Source organism: Maylandia zebra, linkage group LG18 (genome assembly GCF_041146795.1).
Source record: "Maylandia zebra isolate NMK-2024a linkage group LG18, Mzebra_GT3a, whole genome shotgun sequence".
In the NCBI taxonomy this organism is placed as follows: domain Eukaryota; kingdom Metazoa; phylum Chordata; class Actinopteri; order Cichliformes; family Cichlidae; genus Maylandia; species Maylandia zebra.
The window spans coordinates 11,592,573-11,605,757 of record NC_135184.1 but is presented as its reverse complement, the minus strand read 5'-3'; the positions used below and the strand labels follow the sequence as shown (position 1 = coordinate 11,605,757).

The window sequence follows — 13,185 nt, the reverse complement described above, 5'->3', positions numbered from 1 at the left end:
TTCCTCTTTTGAACAAAGTACGCTTGGTTTTATAAGTTTCCATCTTTTTCTATTAGACTGCTCTTGATATCTAAATACATGCTGATTTATCAAAAGTTATTTTCTTGTCCTAAGTTACTCAGCAGTGCTTTTCCCCCCAACTGGAGCATTTATTCTGTTAAATACTGAAGCTTATACTACTTTACTGTCACTTCCAGGCCATTTCCAACGGACGAGAGCCTACAAAACGAGGACATTTACAACAATCTGGAAGACATGATTGAGTATGTATGAAGCTTCTCTCTGTGGGCCCATTACTAGTGTTGATAGAACGTGATTATTTCACTCAGTAGCAGAACCAGCTCTGCTCATCATCCATGCTCTCCTGGGGTCTGGACACCCACATGTTTTGTTAACTGGCTTGGCTCCGTTTCGATGTTACTGTCAGAGGAAATGAATGAGTAATTCTACATGTTTTTGCTGAGTGCTTGCACACCCACATCAGGGATCTGGATGGGTGCTGCTGACAATGTGATTGATCGACAGAGAAGAGTAATCACAGGTGTATAGAGCAATTTTTGCATTACGCTCGTAGCAAATAAGGCTTTTAATAATCTCCAGAATTTTCATTTCTGTGAATCATTCCTTTTGGAAATACATAATTCCTGAATGTTAAACGCAGTGATTGTTATTTAATGCTGAGTTACTCAACCGGTGTAACAAAGGTTACTTCTTGCATCTCTTGTGAATGCAAAAATTAACTGATAATCAGCAGATTTCAGTGGTGTTTATTTATTTTTTTGTGTATGTCATAGTGAGAATGTTCCTGAGGACGAAGATGACTTGTATGCAGCGGTCTATGGCCTAGAAGACGATTATGCTGGTGGCGAGATCTATGAAGACCTCATGAGAACGGAGCAGCTTCCCCCACTGGTACCACAATTAGTCAGCGCTCACACACACACCCCTCAAACACCACACAAAACACTGAATACCTTTAACTCACATGTCGAATAGTTGGTGGGCGTTGTTGGAAACAAAATCCACAAAATCCTAATTACTAAAAGTTTAGTGCAGCTTCTTACCCGGTGCAGGATAATCCTCTAAAACTCAGCATTGCAACATCTTTACTGAGCAAGACTCATAATTTAAATAACTTACACTTCCACAGTGTAAAAAAATGTTCCAGTCATATACTAATATATAATGAGTTAAGAGACATATATGTTATAGTAGTCCCTCTGCAGCCCCTAATCTCTATAGAGTCACGTAGAAAAATTTCATGGGATTGTAAGTCCTGTGAAAAAAAGTACTAACCTGCTAACCATAAGTACTAACCACAACCTAATTGTAACCCTGACACTGAAACCACATTTTGAGCCTCAAAAATGCCTTCGAACTCGTGAGGACGGGCATTTTGTCCCCATAAGTGAGTGTGGGGCCCCACAAGTAAAGAAGCATGACAATTTTCTGTCCTCACAAAGATGTCTAAACATGTACACACACATGAATGACTAAATGACATTATAAAATAAGGTGAGATACCTTACTAGTCTGTTATTTAAATCCTACTACTTAGAATAAAGAATAGAATAAATCTAACTATTGAAACATTTTATATGGGTTATACTTGCAAATTGAAAAATCCTCCTAATTAATCCTAAAATTTAAAGCATATCAAAGGCAGATTCTTCCGATTTCTTGATAGTTTTAAAAGTATTTTAGTAAATTTTGGTTTGAAGGGACCTAATTCTGTTCTCTTCATCTATTCACTTGCCACCTGCTGCACCTTACTCTGTGTTTGGTGGCTGTTAAAACATTGCTTTCCTGTCTGCAGATAGAAATAACAAAAAGATTTTCTTTTCTTTTAAACATTCAAGCAACAGTTTCTAAGATATCTGTCTTTCTAGAAGCAAGCAGAGGTTGATATCCGAAGCTGCTGCCTTACAGAGATTAAACAGACAGAGGAGAAATACACGGAAACCCTCGAGTCAATTGAGAAGGTACTGAACTCTTGTTTTTCCTCTTTTGAACTAACAAATGATGGATTTACTGCATCATAATGCTAAATCTAATCTCAGTGACAGTAAATGCTGTAATTGTTATAATTTTATACAACACACGGAGCACAATATTGGGGTTTTTATGGGGAATTTTGGGGAAATCCCCAGTTGCCAATTCCCTCATTTGTTTGCTGTCAAACATCCTATGTGACGTGTGTAAATGGTTTCAGTATGAGTTATAAATTATTTACAAATTCACTTTCACGCTGTTTGTAGTTTCCAGCTGTACAGTAAATAAGTAAAATGGCCTAAGAAGAGGAGATGAATTCAGTTTCATTTAGGTTTTCAATGCTTCTGTCTCCAGTATTTCCTGAACCCACTGAAGAAATTCTTCTCTACTTCTGAAATAGACAAAGTTTTTGTAAACATTCCAGTAAGTCACGCTAGTTCTCACTCTTGCCACACACAATTGAAAGATACACTTTTCTGTTCAGATACTGACGGCTTCTTTCTCTGATGCAGGACTTGGTTAGACTTCACAAGAGCCTGATGGCTGAAGTGCAGGATTCCATCTTAAACAAAAATGCCTTAAATCTCTACCAGATTTTTATCAGCTACAAAGAGAGGTATGTGAGGAATTATGAACATGTTGCATGTAACAAAAAAGAAAAGTCTCAGTTATTTGAGTTGAACTTTCGCTTGTGGAAATATGCAACTACAGAAGTGCTGATTTTTGTAGTAATTTAATTTTCATTGATTGCTATCTGCAAAATTTATATTAAAGCTGTCAGTGTTGTGTAAAAATCATTCTTTAAGCCCACACATTTTAAGTCCTTAAACTTTGTACAGGTGTGTTTCAGAAAGGTTCAGAGTATATACAGCTGTTTGAGAAATGATCCTTAACAACATGTGTGGCCCTCCGTGCACACCCAATGTCCCTTCCTGCTAGTCACCACTCATCATGACCTCATTTCCATTGAATTTTTATAGATTGCTCATTTATGGAATATACTGCAGTCGAGTGGAAATTGCCATCGCCGTTTTAGACCTCATTTGCAAAGAGAAGGAGGATGTCCGTCTGAAGCTGGAGGTGAGACATTAGAAGAAGCGGGCCTGTCTATAACATGCAATGACCACCGATATACAGATCAAGCTTTCAGTGACCTCTAGTGTATACTGTTTTCACTACACTTACACGTCTTTAGATAATGCATTATGCGCTTCCTTTGCTTCAGCTTTAACAACAATGATACTAGAATTTAAAATATATATGTTGTCATTCTTACTGCCAGTCAGAGTTACATCAACAGGACACTTAAAGTGAATGTATTTGATGCATTCTAGGTCGTACTGTTCAGTTACTACATTTTTGTTCCAGGAGTGCTCCAAAAGGGCCAACAATGGGAAGTTTACACTGAGGGACCTGCTGGTTGTCCCAATGCAGAGAGTCCTAAAGTATCATCTCCTTTTGCAGGTAGAGATGTTTGACTCACGCAGTAGCATAAAAATAACATGTGACAGAAAAGTCTTTGTGGCTTTGTCACTTTTTCTTTGGGTTAACAAGTATTTGGTATTATTTTAATATCTATGACTCACTTATCACTTTATATACATCTACATTTATACTGAGCAATTTCAGTGGAATAATTTATGTTTATGTGTAGCGAAAAATTAGTTGATTGATCCCAGAAAAGAAAGCAAAAATGTCAAATTGAAAAAAATAGGGTTGTTCCAATTTTCTCATCATTTGCAAATATTTTAAATACTAAAGCATTCATCAACTGGTCATAAAAATAGTTGTCAGTTGCAACCCAGCTTCTTGCTGGGGTGCTTGCACGGTTACTTGTTGCTATGGGAGGAACGAACATCCAGAATTTCCAGATGTTGTTTGGTTTTTCTATGTGTGCCCTAGAAAAATCCATAAAAAGTTTGATGTTTATTTAATACTAAAAATATTTTTTTACATTTGGTGCAAGTTTTAATCACTTCAGAGCGAAAAGGGCTTTTGTCAACTTTATGTTAGTTGCTCCAACTACCTTGTAGCATGTCAGTGACCACTTGAGGGCGACATCCTCCACAAATTTGATTCATTGTTCTCTCCCTTTGATATCCCAGAAGATCCACACTCAAAAAAAGTCTAGGTTATTATTTAGTTCATTATGTTAGTGCATTTTGATATATTCTCCTTTTTCCTCCAAAATTAACTGAACCAAGATTGTTTTAAATCATTCTCAGAATTTATGTAGATTTGTTACACATTTTGCAGGACGGTTGTACATAAAGTATTCATTCACATACTGGATTCCAGACTTCAAGCTTGTTAGATTCCCACAGATTTCACTGCATACTGATTTACTGTATGACACCATCTCCCCAGCTCAGTATGAATCAGAGGTCAGACTACAGCTGGCAGGATAGATGAGGGCTTTGCCTAGAGAGCTTTTAAAAAAAATTGTTGTGGAAGGTAAAGCCCTCCATGGTGAATGGTGTTGATCCTGGGAGTTCACAGACACCCCTGAGGAGAAACTGTGTGATGGAGGGACAAAAAAGAATGAAAGGGGAAAAGAAGTGGCGAGGTGGAAATTAAGTGAAAGAGGTTACAGCACAGTTAGGAAAGAGCATTGTGCCATACACGGCGCAGACACACCAGTTTGAACAATAGTCAATCTCTTATTGTGTAACGTTACCACAGAGCTAGTCACACTGAAAGTCATTCTACCACTTTTAATATTAAGCACATATAATATACATAATGCTGTAATAATGATTAAATCTTGCTAACGCAGTTTTTCTGCCACGAACATCAAACACACACAGCAAACAGAGTATCGGCGGCATGTATTTTTAACTAGCAGCATATGTCTAGAATTAAAAATAAAATGTCAGCAGAAAATGAAGCACAATGCTAGCAAACACGTTTTCTGTTCAAGTACGTAGTCTTATTTGCTGTGGAAACAATTCACTGTGGTCTAGAATTGTTGCATGTTTTCTTTATTGCTTAACAGTTGTTTTGATGGTAATGAACCCAACGTCTTCCATGGGAGATTGTGGACAGGTTTCATCAACAGATTGATTCCCCTGTGCAGGTTGCGCTCACAACAGTAACTTCCATGTGATTAAAGAAATAGATGTTTCTGTGTGTGTGTGTGTGTGTGTGTGTGTGTGTGTGTGTGTGTGTGTGTGACATCTTTTTCTTCCTGCACTTTAACTGCTGACATTCAATAGTATTTGAATGTCAGCAGTGCCGTGTATTCATATGAGTTTTGTTTATTGCATCTAGGAAGAGAAAAACCATGCGTGTATTCATCTTTATACTTCAAGCTTGAAGAACAGAAGAACTTTAAAATTTAAAACTGTTTTATGAGTGAGTGCGAAGAGTTGTCTGTGTCTATGTGCTAGACTTGCGACCTGTGACAGACTTGTGACCTGTCCAGGGTGTACCCTGCCTCTCGCCCTAAGACAGCTGGGATAGGCTCCCCCTCCCCCGCGACACTGAAAGAGGACAAGTGGAAGCGAATGAATGGATGGATGGATGTACACTTTCAAATTTACCTATATAATGGATTTTATGAATATATTATGGAATTAATTATCTTTATCTTTACATTACTGATATTTAGATAGTGTGCAAAAGTCTTGAGCCACTCCTCAAGTCTTTATATTTTCCTTCCTCATTTATCTTTGGACATTGGCTGCTTTTTCACTCATTTTGCATCCAGTCCTTGTACCTGACCATTTTAAAAATTTATTTATTTATTTTTCTTGGCCAACTCATCAGATGAGTCAATGTTGTGTCTACACATAACAGGCAACTTAGCAAAGAACCTATTTTAAACAGTGTATTTAGGCACTTTGTTACTTGCAGCTTGTTGCAGAAGCACGCGATTTCTTGTCTGTGTAGGATCCCAGACACCTTAACACCCACTCACATCCTGGGCCTTCTGACCTCAGGAAATCACATGATAGCATGGGGCTAGGTTTCACAATGAGTTCACCCGAAACCTTGGCTGATTGTGACCTACACCTGTTTTCACACCTTGGTTCGTGTGATTAGGTTAGAGGATCACTAGGGGTCCATTGTCCCTCTTGGGGGAACACTCCCACAGGGCTTAAGTCTGGGACTCTCCAAAATTTGACCTTAGAACTGAAGAAGCTTCTTGGAAGTCTAGACGCTTTTCTTTCCAAACGCCTTAGACCACATAATTTCTTCCCGAATTTCCCCAAAATGCCAAGGTTTAGGCATAAAAAGTATTTTTAGTCGTTGAAAAGTATCTGACAGTCAACAAAGACCTGACACAACACCTGAGAGATGCCGCTGACTCTTCAGTTCATCCATCTACTGCTCACTGAAGCCTCATCAAAAATGGTCTCGGTGGAAGAGTGTCTGTCACGGAAGGTTTTTTGAGGATGTGAAACCGCACAAAAAAACTGAGATCAATTATGCGCCATACTGAAACTGGACTGACAGTAAGTGGCAGCAGGTCTTATTGAGTCACGAATCCAAAATTGAAAATTTTGGTTCAAATCTCCACTAAGGAGGACGCTGGGACAGCAACAGTGAGTGTTTACAGCCATCTTTAAAACTTGGTGGAGGCAAATGCGATGGATGGTGTTGGGGTCTTGTCAAACTGATGAAAGTATAAACAGAGAAAAGTACCATCAGAATTTGCTCTCCTACGCAATACCATTTGAAAAGCAACTGCAACAGCATAAAAATGATCCCAAACACACTACCAATGCAGTAAAAGCATACCTGGATTCGAAAACACACAAACATTGTCAGTTATAGGCTTCCTCAGAGCCCAAACCTCAACATTAGTGAAGCAGTGTGGACTCAACTTCATATACAATGGAACAAAAGGCAGCAGCAGCCGAAGCTTGCCCACAAGATTTTAGGCTGTGTTGAAAAATAAAGTTGATCTTACCAAATATAAAATTTCATGTTCATTAGAACTGTTTTGCTTTGTATACTTTCCATGAATATTTGCACATTTCAGCGAATCACTGCACTATCCCACTTTCCATGTAAAATATAAAGTAATGAGGAACGACTCAAGACATTTGCACAGTATTGTATTTCTAATTGTTCATTCTGAAAGATCATGGACGAGAATTAAACTTACTTCATTTGCTTCAAATGATATTTATACTTTGATAAATCCCATAACCAGCCTTTGCCGAGAAGCTTTTTTTTTCATATACTCTGAAAATGAAACAAAGCAGAAGAAAGAAACCCTCCCTTTCTTTCTTCATTCATTTAATTTTGATTTCAGAGTATAATTATCTAATTACCTGATGCTATCCTGATGTTTTAACAGCTGTCCTCTGAATATGAAGGGACCCATTTGGTATAGGATGAATCTTGTCTTTCATACAATTTAAAAGTGATCCTTAATATAAAATCAATCCATGTAGTGATGCTAAATGTGCTTGCCTATGCAATTGTAGTTCTGTTAGTGGATGTAGTCTGCCACTTATTTTCTTTTCCTCTCTAACAGGAGCTAGTCAAACACACTCAGGATGCTGCTGACAAGAGCAACCTGAAGATCGCTCTTGATGCCATGAAAGTAAGTGCAGTGCTTATGGTAAATGGTACGTAATCATAGTGATTTTAGACTGTTAGCAAAAGCAGGCTGATTCAGCAGATAAACGGTCTGTGCCATTCAGCTATCAATACCTATTAAATAAAAATAGGAAGCAAACTCAAACACACACACACACACACACAACATGACATGATGGCTTTTCTGACTGAAGAAACAAACAAGAAAAAGAAACTACAATACAAACACGCATTTATCCATTTAAAGTAAAGGTGTGGAGAATATTGTCATTCACTTTGTCTCCCCATCTAATTCTCAGCACTGAAACATGCAGATATTTTAAATGGGCGATTTCCCCCAAAATGTAGCACAAAAGACATGATACTATCTTTACAAAACGATTTGTTTTACATGTTTAAATTCCTTCAGACTGAACTTACAAAGCATAATATGTGTGTTTTTGTGTCTGTGTGGGTCTGTATTGTCAGGACCTGGCTCAGTACGTCAACGAGGTGAAGAGAGATAATGAGACTCTAAGGGAGATCGACCAGTACCAGAGGTCTATTGAAAACCTGGTAAAATAAAGATTTTTTCAACAATTAGCAGCAGCTGTTAGGATTGACCACATAAGAGTGTAAAATATCACTGCAACATGTTTTTTCTTTTAGAAGACATTCAGTTTTCGCAAGTGCTTAAAAAGTCCAGTCTTTGTCTAAATTTAATGTAGTCTAAGGGAATCCACCACGAAACAGAATTCAGCTCAAACATGCACAATGATAAAAGATGCCACTATATACGGCTAATAATAGAGGTAAAAAGTGTATTTTATGTATCTTTGAGGTCTTAAAAATCCCGCCTTAAACCATATCAGAGATTTAGAGAAAGATAATACCATTTAGAGCTGCAGTGATGACTATCCACAGAAAATGTATTGGGTAATAGCTTACTAAATATTTCAGTCATTCTTCTTAGGTGCGAGATGTGAAGAACTTTTCTTTTTTTTTGTAGATTTTTCAACTGTGATTAAAAACAGAATCATAATAAATGTCTGATGGGATAATAAAACATTTTAGATAAGAATGATTTAAAAGTAATCTGCATAATTATGGATAATTAATGCAATTTAGCTGCATCCACTGAAATATATTTATATTATTGTTCAGCATTACCGCTGACATTAAAATGTAAATTATGTTTTTACATTTGTGAAGGTTTCAGTAGTTGAGAGAAGCTGGTCAAAGAAAAAACAGGGAGGTTACAGAGAGTCGTGAAACCCAGCAGCAGAGACAAGAGAGCTTGTCAGATTACAAAGACCCTCATCCTTGTCTTGACCTGATTGCACATGAATGAACTTTAATCAGTGAATCAGGTGGCAGGAATCAACTGATCTAATCAATTGAATGTCCAAAAACCTACCTGATGTCTTATTGTGAATATTATGTGAAAATTTATTTGCAGAAGTTAATATTTTATGGGGATTTGATTCATATTAGTATACTTTTAGGTACTTTTATGAATATATATTGCATTCCTGAAGTAGCTGTTAGGTGTGATTAAAACCTTTTGCTTTCTCAAACTATCTTCATTTATTTTTCTCTTCTTTTTAACTCTTTAAATTCAACTTTCGCTTGGATTCCAGTTGGTAGGTCCCAGTTCTGCATCAAAATGTTGAATTAATCAGATATGATCCTTGTATGTTTTTCAAGCCTTGAGAAAGATGAACCTTGACATTTTAAGAGTTGCTTGATCTCCAGAGTGTATAGTCTAGCGTTTTTACCTCCTTCGTGTTTTGTTTGCAGAACACGCCGCTAGTCACCTACGGCCGGCCAAAGGGAGATGGAGAGGTGCGCATAGTCTCCAGTGTTGACAAGAAGAAACAGGACAGGTTGTTGTACCTCCAAGTTCATTGTTTGGGAAGGAAAATTAGGATTGCAGACAGGAAACACATGCATGTTAAATTAATTTTAATGAAATGGTTTTCAAATTTTCAGAAAAATGTGGAATTTGGAGTGAAAATAAGTTGGTTTCATTTTTGTAAATAAAAAAAAGAAAGAAAGAATCAGCAATATTGAGTTTACTGACTTGGGGTCATAGGGTTCTTGTTTTGTTGGCAACAAAAAAGAACCCTACCCTACAACAAAAGTTGTGGGATACAAACACTTTCAGGCATCCAAGAAAACGTCAGACTAAAACTGTGGTATCTGATATATTTACCTTCAGAGTTAAGCCAAATACTGGTGTCAGCTTTCTTAACCTCTAAGGCAAGAAAGTAACAACAATAAAAACAAACCTACTTTGCAACAACTGTACGTGACATATATACTCATGTTAATAATGAAGCAATGTAACACTCTGTCTTCTTATTTCATAGGCACATCTTTTTATTTGATGTGGCCGTCATTGTTTGCAAGCGAAGAGGAGACAACTATGAGATGAAAGACATACTCGACCTCAACTACTTCAAGATCACAAACAACCCCACGCCTGACAGAGAGGGTAAAAAGGTCAGACACGGTGTACTATATTAGTATTTTTATTGTGTCATCTTTTATTGTGAAATGGATCTTTATCTGTCTGTAAATTACGCTAATGAATACACTAAGGAATGTTGTCATTCAGTTTGGCTGTAGCGTTTATTTGTTTTTTGGCAAACACGGATGTAGAAGCCCGTAAGGTGCATACAGTTTACACACGATGCTATCTTTCGGCTTGTGGGAACATTTGCAGGCCGTATTGTAGTGGAGTGGACTTGTTGATGTCTTGTTGATGTATGCCCACAGATGGTGTCTTCTCACTCTGCTGCTGATTGCTAATGTGAAAGTGACAGCTTGCCAGAATGAAATGGCTCTGTGGTTTTTCTCAAAGAGACTATTATCATCCTCATTTACTCTATTGTCTATTTTCCGTTTGACAGTGATTGGTATATTTTAGATAGGATTATTCAATATTTCTGAATTAAAAATCTCGTCTGAAACATGCAGTGACATAAACCCCTTAATGATTCTTAACACGGTCGGATACATTTCTACCCGTCATTTTTATCCTGCTTTCAACCTAAAGCTCCATCAATCACATACGACCTTTATTTAATGCTGCACAAAATGACACAGACACATGTGTAAGAATTTCTTTGTCGCAAGACTTGCACCCAAAAGCTAATAGTCAGAGAAAGAGATACTCTGTACCTACCCCCATGAACACACAAGACAGCGATATTAATATCAGGTGAAGGATGTGCGCAATCCTCCGAGGCCATTTAAAGCTACAGCCCATTTTTTGGTAGATTTCATTGAGCGCTGTGACCACCGAGCACCCTCACGGTTATCAATGATTTAACACTCAGAAACTCTCAGGACTTTTCAGAGCCAGTCACAGACAGGTAAAGCCCAACCACCTTTCCTGTTATTAAATATGATACAATCAGCTGAAGCAGATTAGACTTGAAAAAGCCAAGAGGTTTGGGAAATGATTTAAAAAGTCCCTTAATGGACCCATGAGCAAGGCACTTAAACTGAAAGTGCTGCTGTGGAGCTATTTAGTAGCTAGTGGTTGAAAAAAAAATGCATTTGAGGATAGCTGATTAATTGAATATGCTTCTGAAGACAACAAGCAAACAGTTGTCAGTTTAAAATTCAGAAGACGTGGTCAAGATCTGGTATAGCTGGCTGGTTTCTGGCCTAGAAGTTATGTTCTGAAATTTAGGACTTTCCGAAGCTTTCTAGTTTCTCTAAGAACGCTCTGTCTCAATGTTAACACAGCTTAAGTCATTCAGTACTCTCTGTGCAGAGCACGTGTTAAAATCTTATTGCTGCTGCTCTCTTGATGCACTGATCTGTGAGGCTGGTGGCAGCCATCTTGGCACAAAGACGTCAGTGGAGACTGATAAAAGCGTTATGGCTTTATGTTAGAAGGGTGGTGTCTGCATTTCTTTTTGCCTTGTCATTCTTTGTCTTTTTCTTCTCCACCTTCATCATCTTCTTCTCTTCTGTCATACCAACAATCTGCTTGTCCTCTTGTCACTGCTTCTCTAAACCTTTCTCTGTGCTCTTCCTCTTTTTGTCTATCTTGTCATGTCATTGTTTGAACTAAAAGAAATGTGTGATTGGCAAGATTACAAATTACAAGGTGGTTCAAAATGATGCTAAATAAAATTAAACCCAGACTGTATTTTAGATATTTTGAGATTACCATGATTCAGTAAGCCCTTAGTTGTCTTGGTCAGATACAAGGCATAAATGCTGGTGACGAGGAATAGCACCCATTTCTTAATGTGCTTATTTTCTTTAGACATGGCTCGTGTGTGATGGAACAATAAAGGAAGAATTTGGCATTTTGGTGAATGGGTTTATTTCCCCTATACTGCAGTACAGGCACCACTCTTATGTCTGTATGGCAGATATGAAGCTAATCCTGATCGACTTATCACATACACTAGAAGCACTGTGTCTGTAGCACTTCTGGTTGCAGTGGTTAGCACTGTCACTTCACAGCAGGAGGTTTCCTTGCATGTGCAAGCTTGGCAACAGACCACATGAACTGGACAGGCAACTTTGACAGGGGGGGGGGGGGGGGGGGGGGGGGAGGGGGCATTTGGCTCAAGTGACTTTGCTTTTTCATGAAAACAAAAAAATTGCACTTGTACTTGCACTGGCACATACATGCAGTACAATCATAGATAAATGTAGCTATAGTTATAACAGTGCAAACATGGTTGTCTTTGATTGCAGAGGCAAAATAGAAAAAAGAAAAGAGAGACATTTTCTGTAGGTGCAGAAATGGATCAGGGAAATCACCAACGACTGTGAGCACACAGTGTCCTCAACACATTTCCAACGTATTTGTAGTTTTTGAGTGAAACAGCTTCACAAGCTAGTTTTAAAGCGAGATAAGGGGTAGTTCTCAAAGTCTGACCTGCCCATCGTCCTCACTTAGAAGCAACTACTGGGAGCTGAATCGATTGAACTCACACTGCAGCTTATCAGCAATATGAGTCTTTAGTTTTTCATTGCCACTTTGTATGGGTTTGTGTAACTTACAACTCAAGTGTCACTGGTCTCACTAGAGGGGCCCCAAGGACTTTATTGGGCAGGTTTGGACCCCCGAGGTCTGTCAATGTGCAGACGGTGTCACTGTGCCTGCATTGGTTTCTAAAGTACTGTATGAATGTATAGTCAGAACTATAGTTGCAGCAGATGGCATATAAGTAAATTGAATTGAATTATAGTCTAAATTAAAAAATGAGTGTAGACTAACTGAAGCTAAGGTGACTGTCTCTCGACTTGAGTTTCATATTTAATAATGTAAAAATTGTCCTGTTTTTTTCATAAAAAAGAAAAAAAGGCCTATAAACATGTTTTCCAAAAATGAAGCGCTATTTTATTATTATCGTATGTGTAGCAATAATTTCAGCTTGACAAAAGACCGTGTGGGCATCTGCATTCCTAACTTGAATACAAACTCACAAACTGGAATATATGATAGCCAGTAAAACAACAGCATCGGATGGAGTCACTCAGAGTTTACTTGGGTGTATTTTATTTTCCCTGAAGGTTTTTATTCAGCTGTTTTAACAGCCAGTAGCTCAGTAGTCATTCTCTGGTATTTCAGACAATGCATCCATCCCAATTACAGAGCACGATGCACTATTTACAGTTAAACGG

The 13,185-nt window shown here is 37.9% G+C and overlaps 1 protein-coding gene across 4 annotated transcripts in view; it reads left to right on the top strand.

The window, feature by feature from the left end:
• LOC101468886 (guanine nucleotide exchange factor VAV3) overlaps positions 1 to 13,185 on the top strand; it is a 50,072-nt gene that overhangs the window by 12,328 nt on the left and 24,559 nt on the right. For 3 of the 4 annotated variants that reach the window (XM_023155067.3, XM_076876950.1, XM_076876948.1), the window contains exons 4-14: positions 198 to 263; positions 795 to 912; positions 1,890 to 1,982; positions 2,347 to 2,415; positions 2,505 to 2,608; positions 2,973 to 3,072; positions 3,361 to 3,456; positions 7,481 to 7,549; positions 8,014 to 8,100; positions 9,325 to 9,410; positions 9,897 to 10,029. In XM_023155067.3, the coding sequence (XP_023010835.1) occupies positions 198 to 263; positions 795 to 912; positions 1,890 to 1,982; positions 2,347 to 2,415; positions 2,505 to 2,608; positions 2,973 to 3,072; positions 3,361 to 3,456; positions 7,481 to 7,549; positions 8,014 to 8,100; positions 9,325 to 9,410; positions 9,897 to 10,029 (1,021 nt within the window). The remainder of the gene's footprint in view (positions 1 to 197; positions 264 to 794; positions 913 to 1,889; positions 1,983 to 2,346; positions 2,416 to 2,504; positions 2,609 to 2,972; positions 3,073 to 3,360; positions 3,457 to 7,480; positions 7,550 to 8,013; positions 8,101 to 9,324; positions 9,411 to 9,896; positions 10,030 to 13,185) is intronic. The other variant, XM_076876949.1, reaches the window with a different exon arrangement.